Source organism: Talaromyces stipitatus, genomic scaffold (assembly GCF_000003125.1).
Source record: "Talaromyces stipitatus ATCC 10500 scf_1105507295515 genomic scaffold, whole genome shotgun sequence".
Classification (NCBI taxonomy): Eukaryota; Fungi; Ascomycota; class Eurotiomycetes; order Eurotiales; family Trichocomaceae; genus Talaromyces; species Talaromyces stipitatus.
This window is the reverse complement of record NW_002990118.1, coordinates 215,634-231,276: the sequence shown is the minus strand read 5'-3', so window position 1 is coordinate 231,276 and position 15,643 is coordinate 215,634. Positions and strand designations below refer to the sequence as shown.

At 45.8% G+C, this 15,643-nt stretch overlaps 5 protein-coding genes across 6 annotated transcripts, besides 1 other annotated feature; 3 read left to right on the top strand and 2 right to left on the bottom strand.

Annotated features, from left to right (window-relative positions):
- Window positions 1–2,241: 2,241 nt before the first annotated feature.
- TSTA_041160 (uncharacterized protein) lies at window positions 2,242–3,049 on the top strand (the record flags this gene model as incomplete). The annotated part of the gene is made up of 2 exons (XM_002484546.1): window positions 2,242–2,626; window positions 2,661–3,049. 2 exons carry the CDS (start codon window positions 2,242–2,244, stop codon window positions 3,047–3,049), a joined length of 774 nt encoding a protein of 257 aa, XP_002484591.1.
- Window positions 3,050–4,122: 1,073 nt separating this feature from the next.
- Window positions 4,123–6,025, top strand: TSTA_041150 (MFS transporter, putative). Its single transcript, XM_002484545.1, has 6 exons — window positions 4,123–4,472; window positions 4,525–5,102; window positions 5,159–5,305; window positions 5,354–5,447; window positions 5,502–5,645; window positions 5,699–6,025. Exons 1-6 carry the CDS (start codon window positions 4,145–4,147, stop codon window positions 5,905–5,907), a joined length of 1,500 nt encoding a protein of 499 aa, XP_002484590.1. The 5' UTR covers window positions 4,123–4,144; the 3' UTR covers window positions 5,908–6,025.
- Window positions 6,026–6,081: 56 nt separating this feature from the next.
- On the bottom strand, window positions 6,082–7,987 carry TSTA_041140 (uncharacterized protein). The gene is made up of 6 exons (XM_002484544.1): window positions 7,529–7,987; window positions 7,404–7,471; window positions 7,334–7,339; window positions 7,068–7,285; window positions 6,609–7,016; window positions 6,082–6,557 (listed from the first exon to the last, which is right to left on the bottom strand). Exons 1-6 carry the CDS (start codon window positions 7,648–7,650, stop codon window positions 6,177–6,179), a joined length of 1,203 nt encoding a protein of 400 aa, XP_002484589.1. The 5' UTR covers window positions 7,651–7,987; the 3' UTR covers window positions 6,082–6,176.
- Window positions 7,706–7,746: a sequence feature (T-rich).
- A 1,758-nt stretch (window positions 7,988–9,745) lies between the features above and the next one.
- TSTA_041130 (uncharacterized protein) lies at window positions 9,746–12,586 on the top strand. Of its 2 annotated transcripts, XM_002484542.1 has the most exons (4): window positions 9,746–10,000; window positions 10,097–10,233; window positions 10,293–10,600; window positions 10,654–12,586. In XM_002484542.1, exons 1-4 carry the CDS (start codon window positions 9,959–9,961, stop codon window positions 11,343–11,345), a joined length of 1,179 nt encoding a protein of 392 aa, XP_002484587.1. In that variant the 5' UTR covers window positions 9,746–9,958; the 3' UTR covers window positions 11,346–12,586. The 2 variants fall into 2 exon arrangements, with proteins under 2 accessions (XP_002484587.1, XP_002484588.1); XM_002484543.1 differs by lacking the exon at window positions 9,746–10,000 and having other exon boundaries at window positions 10,049–10,233.
- On the bottom strand, window positions 10,314–14,649 carry TSTA_041120 (sucrase-isomaltase, putative; the record flags this gene model as incomplete). The annotated part of the gene is made up of 7 exons (XM_002484541.1): window positions 10,314–12,605; window positions 12,652–13,087; window positions 13,133–13,476; window positions 13,520–13,661; window positions 13,707–14,284; window positions 14,335–14,547; window positions 14,622–14,649. 7 exons carry the CDS (start codon window positions 14,647–14,649, stop codon window positions 11,584–11,586), a joined length of 2,763 nt encoding a protein of 920 aa, XP_002484586.1. The 3' UTR covers window positions 10,314–11,583.
- Between the last annotated feature and the right edge of the window lie 994 nt (window positions 14,650–15,643).

The following is a 15,643-nucleotide window of genomic DNA, read 5'->3' as shown; positions in this document are numbered from 1 at the left end:
GTTTTTAAAAGGCATCTTGAATATATATATATATATTTGAAACTGGTATAGTCATGGAAAAGTGGGAGGAAGGAATGTAAACCTCGGGTCGGACTGCACCTTATTCAAAACCTGTTTTTTAACTCCCTCGACAGAGCCTGGTACAGTGAGACGGTGTAGGGGATACTCTCCCGCACGCCCTTCAGCCTCGAGGACCAAGTAGCCCGGGGCATAAAGCTCAACATCATCCATCCGTTGCCCTCGGTCACATAAGTTCATCGTTGTTGGAAGTTGGTTAGCGGTCTTAGCTTGACAGAGAATATCGATGATCGGTAGGTCCATGTCAAGTCTGATATTTTGCATTAGTATGTTGGTCTGTATTGGTAGGACTAAAGGATATTCACGGCGGATTTTGGTGTCTATAGCCACCCTGAACATGACGGATATCATCAAGACCCATCATAATCTCAGAAGCTGTCGGAACGTGAATATCAAACCCTACACGTTTTGGCACCGGACATAGTTAGTCTGACGCGGCACGTGCGTGCCGTGTATATCTAGCTAGCTATCCCCGTCCCCCTCGTTCTTGGGGACAAGTCACAATATTAGGAATCAAGATATCTTCATATTGTCAGGCTCATTAGGCCGCTTCGTGTTCGCGCCTTACTACCGTCTATGCTTCGTGATACGGACCGTAGTTAAACCAACAGAAGCATTCATATATGGCATTCGCATATTGAACGGGCGAATGTGAATAGCATCCTTAACAGCCCCATTTATTTCATACTCGACCATTGTCAAACGGCCATTTCTCAGGCCTTCTTCATCAACCAACATATATGGGCCTGAATAACCGAGATAGAGTATGGTGCCAGTATGTGTGAGATAGATACTCCTGAAGTTTGCGGTCTCCAGATCCTGCTAGGACAGAAAGTCCTCTATTGAAGGATCGGTGGTGGTTGCTGGATTCAAGATAGCCTCTGAGCATAGTCAAGCATAGAGAGACTATGTTTGATACAATATAGCCAACATAGCCAGGATCGAACGACTATGCCAGGAGAAAGGCATTTAAGGACGCTCATTACTATGTAATTAGTTTCACTTTATCGTCTTGAATTAACCGTGTTAAGACAGTTAAGTACCCCTTAACTGTGATAACTTGAGTATACGTTCTTCTATCGAACCGGAGATTCACCCTTTTGTTAAGCCTTTGCTTTCAAGAAGCCTTTCGTACTCAGAAGCCTATTAACTACGACTCGTTAATAGCTATCCGAGATATACTCGACGGTAGTTACCGAAGTTTCCGACACCTCACTGCGTAATCCTGTGCTTCGTGTTATCAGGACGTAGTTAAACCAACATATATCAATGCCGTCTATTTTATGCTTTCTAAATTTCTGGCGGAGAGGTATTTGTAAAAATAACCAAGCTATATCTGAAAACAACTACGACCTTGATAGTGGTTCTAGCCAATTAGAGGAGGTTATGCCAGCGTGAATGATAGGAGAAGGCGGTCATAAAGGCGGTAAACTAACTTCCCAAAAAAAGTTTTTTCAATGTTGGTATAGTCCACCGTACACTCCCCCCACAGCTTATCTCTTTGCTATTTTCAGTATGCTTTGATTTCCACACCAGCTGTCTTCTATGCCCCTTTGAGTGTTGATTTTGAAAAGATAACTCCAAAAGAAAGCAACATGTTGTCCTATCCTCCAGGCTGGGAATATGAGCACGTGATGAACTTCTCCAGTAAAGATTTGGCCTCCCTTACCGAGGAACAACACACCACCCTGTTAACGGCCTCAAGAAAGCAGGCCTATACTAGGCTTTCGAAGACAATTGCTCCAAAGAGTCAGAGAAAAGGTGGAAGCCAAACTACTCGCCAAAGAGGCCACCAAAACAGAGGAGTAGAAGTTCGCGGATCGCGTAATCTGCGCTCCCTACATCGGTACCCTGAAGAACGTGTTTTAAGTTCGAACCGGTCTGGTCTGAATAGGGATTCGTAGTCTTTCGCGCTACCTCCTATGGACGTGAGGCCGACGCGCAGTGGGTGCAGTTTCGCCAGCGCTAAGACCAGACCATCGAGGAGGAGCACGTAGATGAGCGCGGATTTTATCCCAAGTCAGATCGGGCGATTGAACTGTTGCGGTTTCGTTGGGTGGGGGATCCGTCGTTAGCAGGGGCGTCACCACTTGAGGTTTCTCGATAGGTGTCCTTATGTAATTTTTCTTCTATGTCTCTAATAGCAAACGGCGCTTCGACGAGATGTGGAAGGATCTTCCCACCGGACTCGCTACTTCTATTTGTCTCATGGTGACTCCCGAGTCTCGGCAATCGGTTCTCAACGCACCACTTCCCGAGTCTGCACCCCTGGAGAATCGCAAGGAGATCCCATATGTGATTGCGGTCTCCAAAATCGCACGCTATCCACGCCCGCAGCTCGCCCCTGGCGAAGAAGCTGAAGATGTTTTCGGTCGTGATTTCAAAGGTTACTTTGATGTAACAGTTGAGAGTCTTTTGAGAAATTTGTACCCCCTGGTCGCTCTGGATATCATGGATCTTCCTCGACTGACGATTAACATGCAACATGACAAGGATATGTGGTTCGATACGTCTCGAGGGGGTATACGCCACTACATGGAAGAGTCCAGTTAATTAGGCGTTCTTTGTCCTTATATGTTCAGACACTTTCAGCAGTTATGGCTTAATGAATATACATAACAGCGCTATTGAGATTGATGAACCGACACCAATCAAGTCTCCGGTTACACCAGCATTTTCGAAGCCATCAATCCGTCCATCAACTCCTCTTGCGGGAATGTCCACCTGGGCATTTACTACTGTGTGCTTCCGACGGAGAATTGGAATGCTACGGCCACACCTACCGTGGTCTTCCCTCCCACCGGCAACCCGTCCGGAACAAGCGCTAATTGTTACGAGCGAGTGTGCTTGTCCGCAAAACAAATGCAGCAAAATGCTCACACTCGGTAGATATTATGTCATCCAATCGGGCGACAACTGTGTTCTCCTTGAAAACGAATTCGGCATCACAATGGCGCAGCTTCAAGCCTAAAACCCGTCTCTCGACTTTGATTGTTCCAATCTCGCCCTAAGCGAAGCCTGCTGCGTCAACGGAGCTACACAGCCAGTTTCTTCATCTGTAACCGCTACATCATTGGGCAGCGTTGCCAAACGGACTGTAGAGATGCATTAACCGACAGCGTCCAATCCAGCGCGGGCGTACGCAGCTGCGGCACAGGTTGATTAGGATCGATGGTTATGAAAATGACATGGATCGAACAGAATTCAGTTAAGGATCCCTCTCCATCAGCTTATAATTCCTATGCCCGGCCGGCCTAGGTGCCTGTAATAAGGTGGTGAACGGTAGGTTCAGATGTGGGTTTAGATTACAGAACACTTGAAGCAGTGATCCGCTAAGAATTTATAAAAAGGATGCTAAAGGAAGTTTTGAATAATAAAACTCAATACGGAGTAGTATAAGAATAATTATTTTACTCTAAAAGCATTAATAAGAATTCACTTTCTTTTATATATTCAAGAATAAAAGTTGTTCGTACCTTTTTTTCACTGCACACCCAAGTCTCCAGCTTCATCGTGCATTTATAATCCATTCACCGTGTCTACTTCCCGATAGACACACATATCATTCTGTAGGACTACTGCATAGACATGCTGTTATCACCTACAAAATCCTCGGTGAAGGACCCCTCCACATTCCTCCCAACCTAGTTCCTACTCTGTGGGTACGTGGCATCGTTTTACGTACTAACTGACCATTCATTCATGAGAGAGACAACATTTCATCCCACTGTGCGTGGGGGAAACAGGGCCGGGGTCCTGGCCGAAGGTCATCAGTGCATAGTCCCGACGAATTCCCGTGTCTTTTTGTGTGTTTTCGGCAGATTTTGTCGGGGTATCCGGGGTAGATCTTTTCTTAATCCTACCCAATTGAAGGTTTCATTCGTCCGTTCGTCTTGGACGCGGGGTTCTGGTGATCCCCCGTGCACGTATTGGTTGTTTTCTTATCGATGTACTGGCATATAAATTGGGGGGCCGGGAACCCCAATTTTCCCCCATCTGCTTATTTTGCTCTGTCAGCTGCACTTTTCATATTGTTTCTCGTAGTAGATAGCAATTGCAAGTCAATATGGACGAGGAACGCACAAGTCTCGACAAACAGCAGCAAGAGTTCATCGAAACCGAAGAGGCTGGCCCTGCCAAGCCCGTATTCAACGATGAAATCTTCATGCCTCCAGCCCTCGCGGCTCTCAGTGAGGAGGAGTATGAGAGAGTCAAGAAATCCGCTGTTCGGAAACTAGATCTTCGCATCATGCCTGCTGTTGTATTGATGTATATCCTGAATTATCTGGATCGTCAAAATATCGCGAGTGCTAAATTGGCGCATCTCGTCGAGGACTTGAATATGACTAGTGTTCAGTATCAGACGGCAGTTAGTCTGTTGTTTGTTGGTTACAGTGAGTTTTTATCTCACTCCTCAATCTCATTTCAAGATCTGACTATTTGCAGTCACCATGCAGGTCCCTTCAAACATGATTGCAAGTAAAATCAAATATCCCGGTATCTACATCAACGTCGCAATGGCCATCTGGGGTGCAATCTCGGCATGTACCGCTGCAGTTCATAGCTTTTCCGGACTGGTAGCAGCACGATTCTTTCTCGGTGTTGTCGAAGCTGCCTTTCTACCCGGTGTTGTCTACTACATCTCGCTGTTCTATAACAGACAACAAATGACCCTCCGCACCGCCATATTCTACTCTGGCTCTCAGGTCGGAAATGCCGTCGGTCCGCTGATTGCTATTGGAGTATTGAATCTAGATGGTAAACAGGGAATCAGCGGATGGCGCTGGTTGTTTATCATCGAGGGAGTCGTTACTATCTTCTTTGCTATTGTATTTGCACTCATTCTGCCGAGCTCCTTGCAGGCGATCCGCGGCTTCTCTAAACTCGAGAGTGAGTTTTTGTTGTACAACTATGCCAAGGATATTGGACAACAGGATCACAAGGACGAAGCGAGTGCATGGAAGGGTGTCAAACTCGCTGTCATGGATCCGAAGACGTGGTTGCTTCTGGCCACTTTGTGGGCTGTAAGTTCTCGTTGCATCGTATCTGTCGTTCAACATGTGATGCTAATTCATTCTAGACCTATGTGTCCGCCGCTGTCGTCAACTGGTTCCCATCGGTCGTTGCTACTTTGGGATATTCGCGCAACACTACCTACGGTCTCACTGCGCCGCCTTATATACTCTCGTGTATTGTTATCAGTCTCGTGGGTTGGCATTCAGACAAGGTATGCTCATTCCTCGTTGGATTGTTTCTCAAAGCTTACAATTCATAGAAACAAGAACGATTCCTTCACGTTGCTATTCCACTTGCAGTGGCTGTGATTGCAAACATCATTGCAGTCGCTTCCCTGAACACAGGCGCTCGATGTATGTTCCCTTTTCTCACCCCCCTTTTACTGCCTCCCATACTAACTAGAATAGACTTCGCAATGATGCTCATGCCCGGAAGCTGCTACTCTGCTGCCATCGTTATCCTCTCGTGGGTTACGGGTACTTTGTCCCAACCTGCCGTCAAACGTGCCTCGGCCATTGCTTTGATCAACGCCGTCTGCAATACACCCAACAGTAAGCCACCATCTTATAAACTTGTTTTATGACTGCTGTACTGACATGACTAGTCTGGACTTCGTATATCTACTACGGTGCGCCTCGCTACCTAGCTGCATTCCTACTCAATATGGCCATGGCAGCGTTGGCGATTGTATTTGCATTTGCTTTGCACATCTATCTCCGCAGAGAGAATGCCAAGTTGGATAGGGGTGAGGATTCGGGTAAGAATGGGCCTACAGCTGCTCAGCAGGCTGCTGGATTTAGATATTTGATCTAGTTCACTGGAATCGTGCTGTGATATATGTCGAGATTTGTATGACTTAAGGATATGGATGAAATGCTCTGGATAGAGATAGATGATTTATATGATATAGGAATAGAGTGTTAGACATGAGTGATTATACGCATATCTTCTTTGATTATTCTACCAATTAGCAATCATGAAACCCCAGACGCCGAATGGATGCAATCAATATACATGATACCTATGGATATATAACACTACAACCACCCTATCTCACATATAATCTTGCAGCTTCATAGAAATTACCTCGTATCATCCCCGGTAGTCGTATAATAAATCCAACTCTTCAAATCCTCAATTTTATCCGGCGCAAACTTGACCGCTAATAATCCCATAAGACTCAAAACAACCACAAATCCCAATAAGAACATACACAAGACAGAAATCAATCTATTCTTGCGAGCCCTATAGCTATCCACCAGTCCACCGGCAGTACGGACTGAGAAGCCGACGATCCGCTCGTAGCCGAGCATATAGTATATAAGACCTAGGAGGGCGAGTGTGTATCCGCCGACTTGGAGAGGAGTCATGGGTGTGTGCCAGAGGATGAGGGATGAGATGACAATTAGGATATCTTTGAGGATACCGCAGAGGCGCATAACGAGGGAGGATGTTTTGCTTATCTGTCAGAAGTTAGCGGGATGCCGCTTCAATGGGACAGGGAAAAGACGAACAAGGAACACAACAGAGATATTCAACGCAAACGCCACTACAGCGTTGGATATAAGCACCCAAATACCCACATGCCAAACATCCTCCATCTTGAACCTAGGCAATTCCACAGCCGCCGCAACAGCACCATTCATAAGCGCACAGACAGGCGCAAAATAGTACAACGAGACCAACGGATCCATCTTAAATTCATCCGAGGACAGCAACCGTTGCACCATTACCAGCCGAATAGCTTCAAACACGATTCCGCCGATTTGGAACAATACGCCGATAATGACGAAATCGACTTCGCCGAAGCAGGCAATCATGACTCCCAAGACGATTACGCAGACGTTCATGAGTTGTCGCAAGTTGTAGGGTTCGAGTTTGAAGACCCATGTGCAAAAGAGGATTACGACGGGTGTCGTGGACTGTTATCCAAATCAGTCTATCATCTAATGCATGAAGGAGATGGACGGTACCTTCAACATCTGTATAAATGGCACACTCAAATATAGATATGTCACGTTGCCGCAGATCAAACTCAGACTGAAGAACAATCCTATCGGCACGATGGCCCGAAGATATACGCGGCCGGTCATTTTGACTCGTTTCCGGCCGTCAAGAAGTGATGTGAAGCGCGCGAGGAGTTGGGTCATTATCGTGGCAAAAGTGAGGTGCCATGTTGTTAGAATAATTGCTGTTCAGACATTAGTTGGTGTTGCCGGAAGTTGAAAAGAAGACCTACGGTATGCTATGGTAAATGTTAGTATTTATCATATTGAATGAATAGAGAAGTAGAACCTTGGAAGACGAACCAAAATGTCCATATCCAAGCACCTGCTTATTAAAAAGAATCAATGTCGAACTCAATGCAATCCATGCTCTGTGATGTCGCGTCAGTTTCACCCAGCCCAGATCTTAACACAGAGACGGAACAAACATGATAAAAAACGCCGGATGTAAACCTTTTCTAGGTTGATTTTCATGTTGTACAGGTTTCTCAACAGTCGGTAACGTAGGATCCAAACGCGCTGATTCTGATTCAATGTCCTCGGCAGTCATGATGGCGGCTGATCCGGGATCGATGGATAAAGGAGTGAATATGGTATATCAGATTAAGAAAATAAAAAAAATAAAATAAAAAAAATTAGAACGAAAGATAACGTAAAGACCGTATGTTTTGTCAGGTTGTATATTGCACAATGTATGTCCGGTCTGAAGCTAGATACCCCAGAGTCAGTCAACTCTGGATAGGAGTAAAGAGTGAGTAGCTACAGCCCAACGACCGGATGAAGGAGTGGGATCATTCTATCAAGCTTCGCCAAGGGTACAAAGGGGGTGAGAAACGAATGTGCGTCCATATCCACTACATAAGCGCGTATGTACTCTGTATAGATACGATGGTGGAAAAAAAATAATTCAGTTTCTTGCCCAATTTGCGGCTCAGATCGAGGCTGAGGAAGCCGAACGCATTAACCCGGTATGGCATGACGAGGGGGAATTACCAACACTCTATTGGCCTATCGGAGTCTATAATCGATTCATCATGACCGGTTCTTTGGAACCTGACATGTCTATTGGTCATCAAAACACGAGGGGGCTGTTGGATAAAGTACTATGGTAAGAAAAATAGAAAGCCCGCCGCATCCGGGATAATCGGAAGCGAAGCCAATTGCAGCCTTGCCAAGAGGCTCCGATGCTAAACGAGTGAGACAAACTATGCCAAGCGTTTAGACATTTAAATAGATGAATTTTACGAGCAGTGGTTGGACTTGGAATTTTGCGGTGGGCGTCTTTCGCTCGCCCTATGACTAAGTGATGACTCTTGGTAACTAGATAACCATGTATTTAACAGTTACGATTACAGTGATGTATCGAAAAACTTAGTATGTGACCATTCTTAGGAGTATTGAACAGGGTTTTGGCGATTGAAAGAGAGGATTCCATTCCCTCGCTTGTTTGCCCCGACTGAGCCCTCTAGAACGGTATCACTCGCCTCGGTTCAAGATTTAGGCTCTGCCGCTCATCCTGTATTTGGAAAATGCTATCTTCAGAATGCATTTCTGTCTAGCGGTGCAAGCCGACAACCGTTTGTCAAAGGATACCAAGAGCCCAAGACATATGTACCCCAACTCTCCACTGAAATCTCCACAGAGTCAAGCCAGGATTCCCGGCAGCGTGCTACAAGGATCACAATAACGGCCGCTAGATACACTATTGTTCATTGAAGAGCTGATACTGCGTACTTGGACAGGGGATTTAATATACAAGAGGTATTCAGAGCCAGGTTGAAATTATGCGATGATGTCCGCATGTTTAGGTAGGCTGAGGCCTGAGACATGCTTGCAGTCTGACCCATTCGCATAATTTTTGGTGTTGCGGAGCGAGTGCCTAGCCCTAATTCCCGGATGCTGACATACAGTTAAACAGCAAGCGACGTCGCTTCTTCTGAAAATCGTTTGCAGACCAACAATAGATGGAGGAATTCCGGAGACTATTGAAGCTTGAAAAACATTAATTTTCTGAAGGACCAAGTACGCAGCAATCGATACCACAGTCCCAGTATCTGAAATACAGCGATAGGATTGCCAAGAAATCCATACGTAGAGTACTGGAAAAGTGAGACAGTCTTAGCGACTGTTAGGAAAAGCCTTATCTCTCATGCGACCTACAGCAGCCCGTTCTAGCTATTGGTTGTTTCAACAGACTTAGACTGTCATTGGGTATTATTTCAGGGCTAATTTTTAGAAATATTAATGGTGGGAGTTATGGAACAGGTGATTGGTCTAGATTTCGAAGTGGCGGACTCTAATAAAGTAAGTAAAATAAGTCAGTTGATTCAGGGTCATGTAGCGATTGCATGTCGTTTACGCTGGTGATCTTGTCAAGCGAGACATAATGCTTCTTCAATTACGGAGTATGGTGGCATTTAATGCCTTATTATTGTGGCCACAAGGAATCAATACAGGATAACAGCCTGATACGCAGAGTGGGTCCATCTGCTGATCGACTAGCGCCGTTTCCGTCCGAACCGAGCATCTGATTGGCTGTGCTGCCTAGAAAAAGGCGACGGTTGCATTAAACTTTGTAAGATACTCCGTATTTTTACTCCAGCTGTTTTTGGCCTCATCTTCCTCTTCCTCTTCCTCTCTGTCTCGTCTCTTTCCGGCCCCTCGGGTGTCATCCTTCGATCTCTCGCTGGTGTACATTTATTTTTAATCCTTGTTTCTGTTCTCATGACATAACATCTTCTCTAATTCATCAACCACACTCGTTTCCGGTCTCTCGTTTCGTTCGCTATTTTCGTCGACCCCATTTCTTGTCTCATTCCACTCCCGGTGTGAGCCGTATTACTCATTCCGATTCACTAATGAATGCCATGTCGCGCAAAGCGGAGTCTTTTGATTTCATGGTATGCTTCAACTTCTTCTTCTCGCCCACTTATTCATGGACTTCTCAGCGCGATAGTTCGAGAGAATGAAGGCGACATTCTAACAGCATGATCCAGTTCCCACCATCCGAACGAAGGCGCAGACTGCCAACAAACTGTCGATGGCCGCTATCCATTGCCCTCGTGGCCATCACATTAATCGTCATTTTCTTCGCTTATCATAATCCTTCTCTGAGCGATTCAAACATTCTATCGTATGTACTTTCATCTATCCCTTGCGTCGGAAAAAAACACGTGCTGATCGGATAACAAGGGGCTACTCACTCGAAGAAATAAAACCAAGCTCAGACTCCCGCTACTCCGACCTTAGTCGCTTGATCCCACAATTGTACAAACCGTTCTTGCATCCTATTGACGCAGAAACATTCATCGGCGAAAATGAAGTCGAATACAAAATCGCTCAGAACCCGCCTCGATTCACAAAGTCGCTTGGAAAGAAAGTCTTGTTGCTCGATGTTGATACCCGCGCGTTGAACGGCGAGGGTGGCATGATGAATGATCATATCAGCTATCATGACCTTTCTCCTCATACCGCGGGCATGTTGAGCCATTACTTGTATGGTGGGTTGATCCCATCCCGATTGTCCTACGAGCCCATCTACTAACTCATGTAGCAATGATCCACGGTTACGAGTACAAATTTATCCAAGCCCCATCCTACACCGACCGACACCAGACCTGGGTCAAAGTCCCCATGATCCGTGAAGCGCTCAAAACGTACGATTACGTCGTGTTCATGGACGCCGACGCCGTCTTCCACTACCACCATTTACCCTTGGAATGGCTCTTCAACCACTGGAACATTACCAGCGACACCATGCTCGCCATGGCCCTAGACCCAGACGCAGACTTCAACAAGGACGAGCGAGGAAACGTCAACCTCAACACAGGCTTCATCATCGCTCAAGCCAGCGAGCGCACTACAGAAATGTTCAATATCTGGGAAGACTGCGTCACCGACAATAAATACGCCAACTGCTCCAAATGGCGATACGAATGGAGCCACGAACAAGCCGCTTTCAGCAATTACTTGCGCTATGAATACACCGGCCCCAATGAAGTCATCTCGCTCCCCTGCGCAGAAGCAAACGGTTACCCCAAAAAGGCGGATCTAGGTTGCACAGGCGAATTCGTCCGTCATTACTGGCTGGACAAAGGTGCTACAGTGGGTGCATTGCAAGATGCCGTTACTCAATATGCGGCTTTGAGGTTACATGATCAGTTCCATAGACATATGAAGTCTACCCTTGTCAACGCGACGGGTACTACCTTGCCGTTGAAAGAAGGGGAAGGAGTTGTTGTGTAACCGTTTTTGCTGATATAAGTACATATAAGTTTTTATTTCTTGTGTCATGTACTGCACGTGACGGTTCTATATTTCAGCGTTGGTGGTTGTGTTTGATACAGGAGTTGATGTGTAGAGGCTCTTTCGTTAATTTTACTTTTAATGTACATATTGATACCACCGTAATTAGAGACCACGATATAGTATATTACTCTTTTAATGAGAAGATATTCACCCTCGACTGTCTGGATATGTACATCTAACCAACATACAGAGTAGAAGTAGCATTCAAATCCTCTTCCACGAAGACCGTTCTCCCATACCCTTCAGTCTCAGTCACTGTTCCTAGGAGCATTTGTCCCTGGCTGTCGGTTACCGGGCTGCGATTCTTTGCATCACCTAGAACAGTAACCTTGACAATCTTGACGTCGGTATGATATCCAAATCGTCCATGGACATGCACCTTCCCAGTCGCGGCATCATAATCAAGTAGTATATCACTCGTTGCAATCCCATCTTCTCTTTTCGCTGGTACCACACTCTCCCCATCATCCAAATACAATCGTCCGCTCGCAAACCCCTTCTCATCCGGAGCAATGGTCAGCTCAAAATCGAGATTGCGTAGTTGCGTAGTCGTGTTCGCGCCGTCGATCCGCATGGGTATAATCGTGCCAGCACGGATGTGTACTGGAATTTCGTCGTATCCGACGTTCTGGCGGGTTATCCATTCGCCTTTCGCTGTGTTCCCATTTTGTTTCTCGTGTGAGGATTGGATGGTCAGTTTCTCACCCGTCCAGAAATCATACCATATGCCGGCCGGAAGATAGAACGTAACAGTTGTCGATTCGTCGTCTGTCACGGGAGAAACAAGTAATGCCAAGCCATAGAAGAATTGTAATTCGATATCCAACGTGACGGGGTCATGAGGATACAGATAAAATAGAGGCAAAATAGTACTTGGCGTCCCGTCGACGGTCTGGTAATGGAATTCGGTATAGAAATAATCCAATAATTGATAGCGAGTCTTGATTGCCGCTCTTGCTGCGTCGGCGACCTTGGGCCATCTATAAAATTCCTGGAATGGGGCTGTGATATCAGCATGATTTCTGTAAAATGGGTACCACGCTCCAAGGACTGCCCATCGAGTGCAGAGGGTCTCCCAAGTCTCAAAGTTGAAGCCACAGACGTCAGCGCCGATAGTGGGCATTTGGAAGATTGCAGCGAACTCCATGTTTTGTCTGATAGAAATTCGATAGTGGTCCCAGGAAGATATGTTGTCGCCTTTTTTGAATTAGCATGGTCAAGTATATTATGCTGGGGTTCCTACCAGTCCAATGACCTGATCGCTTTCCATCTCCTGCGAATGAAGATCGTGATATGATTAATGGACGCCTATTAGGTCGTCGCTCCAACATGGCGTTTCGTGTCGCTTGCATCATACTCGAAGCAAACAGGTTCTTAGTGTCGTAGAATGCATATCCGCCATATTGATACCGATCAGTGAATATCGTGCCGCCGTAAATAATCCCATCGACCGTGCCGAGTGGGTAGGGAGGATTCAGCAGATCTCGCCCAGGCAATCCAATACGTTCTCCACTGGCTTGTCGTTTGCTTATGCTTTTCGTCTTTGGTGGTTGGAAATCCTTTGGAAATCCAGGCAGATCACGCCACGAGTCACGTAATGGTGGTGGTGCAGGGGGTACACCTGCAGCTTTGGCCCAGGCTATTGCGTCTTCGCATGGATATGGGCAGAAGTTTGCCGGCTACAGAATTAGCCATGTATGATAATACGGTTGACGGATACAAACCTCATTCATATCAATCCAAATTGCATCTACGTCGACGCCTGTTTTTTCATCAAAGAACGATGAAATCAGACTACTCCAATATTCTTGTGCATTCGGATGGAACCAATCCACAAATGCAGTAGCGCCAGACCACATGCCTGCCAGAAACACGGAGCCGTCATTGTTTCTGAAATAAGCCTCGCTTTTCAGGAGTTTATTATAGGTAGCCGGGTCATCCACTGAAATTGGCGGGTCGACCATAACAACGTAGTGTTGGTCGTGATCATGAAGGTAATCCACGAGCTCACGAACTTTGTGTATAGGGAAGCGCTCGGGATCCAATGTCCAAGTACGTCGTAGATTCACTACTTTGTCAGTCTGAACATAGAACAGGTGCGAGTAACTAACTGTAATCAATGTCGGACCAGACCGTCTCAAGAGGAATATTTGCCTCGGAATAGTTGTACACCATTTCAGCCACCATCATCACGTCTTGATATCCGTATTTACACTGATGGAATCCATATGTCCAGTATGCTTGTTCGGCGGGCTGCAATTATTAGTATGTAATATATCAAAGAGATTCTTGACTTACAGCTCCCACGACTTCTGCATATTGCCGTCCAACATCAAACGGACTAGGTCCAGCGAAAAAGTAGTAATCGAGCACTCCTCCGATAATATTATATTCCAGGTACTGCTGACCCTTGTTTGTTTTGCTGATGAAAATATCCATCCCATTGCTACTGGCAATGTAGACGCCGTGGGCTTTGCCATCCCTCATCTCGAGATAAATCGGGTGACTGCTGTATAAATTTGCATTCTTGGGTAGGAAAGCGTCTCCCACATTGTAGATTGTCCTCTTGTAGTTATTTGTCTGCCGACGGAATGAATCTACATCTTCACCTAATCCATAGATATACGGATCTGTTGGCATCCAGGTCCGTAGGTGGACAAATTGTGGCTCAAAGATCAACGGGCTAGCAGATGTATTGAATAATGTTTCGTTAGTGTCACTGCGTTGGACAGCAAATGAAAAGGGCGATTCAACGTATGAAAACTTCAACAATGGATCTGCGGTGTCGTTACTTCCTTGGGGGAAGGACAGCACTTCAGGCGGGATTTGATACACGTCTTCTGCTGCGTCGTAGACTTTGACGTGAAGACGGCCGTCTACTCTCGTTAGTACGATTCTAGAATATTTAGGTAAAGAAGCTACTCACCACTTTGGTATTCAACCAACAACTTCAAATCCTTAATGTCACGACCGTACAAATTACATGGCTCTCCAGCCAATTGCAGGCTTGCTGTCAACGAAGATGTCGTCCGTGCAACATGCTTGAGCTCATAGCCAGGACAGCGTGAAATGTCGGCTAGCGCTACAGACGATGAAGACGTCGATGTTGCTGTCGACGAGATAACACCTGCCACGCCGACTAATGTTTCAAAGATGTTTGGTCAATGATGTCTCGTGTATACACCGCCCATTTGTCTAGAGTGTCGACTAGACGGGCGATATACGTCGAGGCGAGAGGCATGATGCCGGTTCTATAAGGGAGTGATGCGATCAACCGAATCCATGTACAATAATTCTTCTTATAAGCAATGAACAAGATGTTTAAGGAAGAAGAAAGAGACGTCTCGTGACTGCCTCAGGTACTTAATATATGCGGGGAACACTAAGCCCAAAAAGGTAAGATGGTCAGGAGAATACTCGCTTACGATTGGCCGCATCACAGTTGGCTTTGGAGGAATGATGTCACAGGAGCTGTACCCTAACCCTAACTGGGCCAATTTCGGAGCTGTAAACTCTTAACCCTAGGTCTATTCATCTATACAACTTCAAGCTAGAAATTGTATAGCTTCTCCTGTAAAGAGTGGCAGTGGCATCTTCCAAGGTCGATGTCACTAGGAGTGGCCACACAAGCAATCGAGGCACGTCTATATATACTATATATTCATGCACTGGTGTGGATGTTGGATTGGGGAAATGACCTCGGAACTGGAGATTCAGGGAAAACACATAAATTGACAGAGTACCTAGAAAGGTACTGTGCAAGGAAATGCTGGTTATAGGAGAGAGATGATAGGTTTCTTTCATGTTTCGTTCTACTGTGGAACATCCAGGTTAGGGACTGTAAGACGACTAAGATGGAATTTTCCACTGCTAACAATTATTTTCACATCCATCTACTAGTGCGATCCAATGATATTCAGGTCAAAGAGGACAGTCACGCAAAAAGTTATCAAATATCGAAAAGCCGCCAAAGCGATTAAGCAGGAAGGCGCCTTTTCGTCTTTCTGCTTCAAGACAGATCAAGAAGGCGCATACCGGGCAGTACCTTCACCTTATAAAGATGCTGACAATGGTAACTGATCTTTATCTTCCTCACACATCTTCATTGCAATCTTGCGTATATCAATTGTGTATGCTTTTATCATCCTCGACTGAAACGCAAATCGGCCAACATGCGAGGAAGAAGTAGGTTGCCTTTCCTGCTATCAGTTCAAGAGAAGAACTGACAGTTCAAG

Excerpts from the sequence above, each read along its gene's own strand:
- TSTA_041140 (XM_002484544.1), bottom strand. The coding sequence starts at position 7,650 with ATGACTGCCGAGGACATTGAATCAGAATCAGCGCGTTTGGATCCTACG. Across the intron at positions 7,472-7,528 it reads CATCCGGCGTTTTTTATCAT|AGCATGGATTGCATTGAGTT; the intron begins GTTTGTTCCGTC and ends GCGACATCACAG. Across the intron at positions 7,017-7,067 it reads CATTTATACAGATGTTGAAG|TCCACGACACCCGTCGTAAT; the intron begins GTACCGTCCATC and ends TTTGGATAACAG.
- TSTA_041130 (XM_002484542.1), top strand. The coding sequence starts at position 9,959 with ATGAATGCCATGTCGCGCAAAGCGGAGTCTTTTGATTTCATG. Across the intron at positions 10,234-10,292 it reads AGCGATTCAAACATTCTATC|GGGCTACTCACTCGAAGAAA; the intron begins GTATGTACTTTC and ends TCGGATAACAAG. Across the intron at positions 10,601-10,653 it reads GTTGAGCCATTACTTGTATG|CAATGATCCACGGTTACGAG; the intron begins GTGGGTTGATCC and ends TAACTCATGTAG.
- TSTA_041150 (XM_002484545.1), top strand. The coding sequence starts at position 4,145 with ATGGACGAGGAACGCACAAGTCTCGACAAACAGCAGCAAGAGTTCATC. Across the intron at positions 5,103-5,158 it reads TTCTGGCCACTTTGTGGGCT|ACCTATGTGTCCGCCGCTGT; the intron begins GTAAGTTCTCGT and ends AATTCATTCTAG. Across the intron at positions 5,306-5,353 it reads TGGGTTGGCATTCAGACAAG|AAACAAGAACGATTCCTTCA; the intron begins GTATGCTCATTC and ends TACAATTCATAG.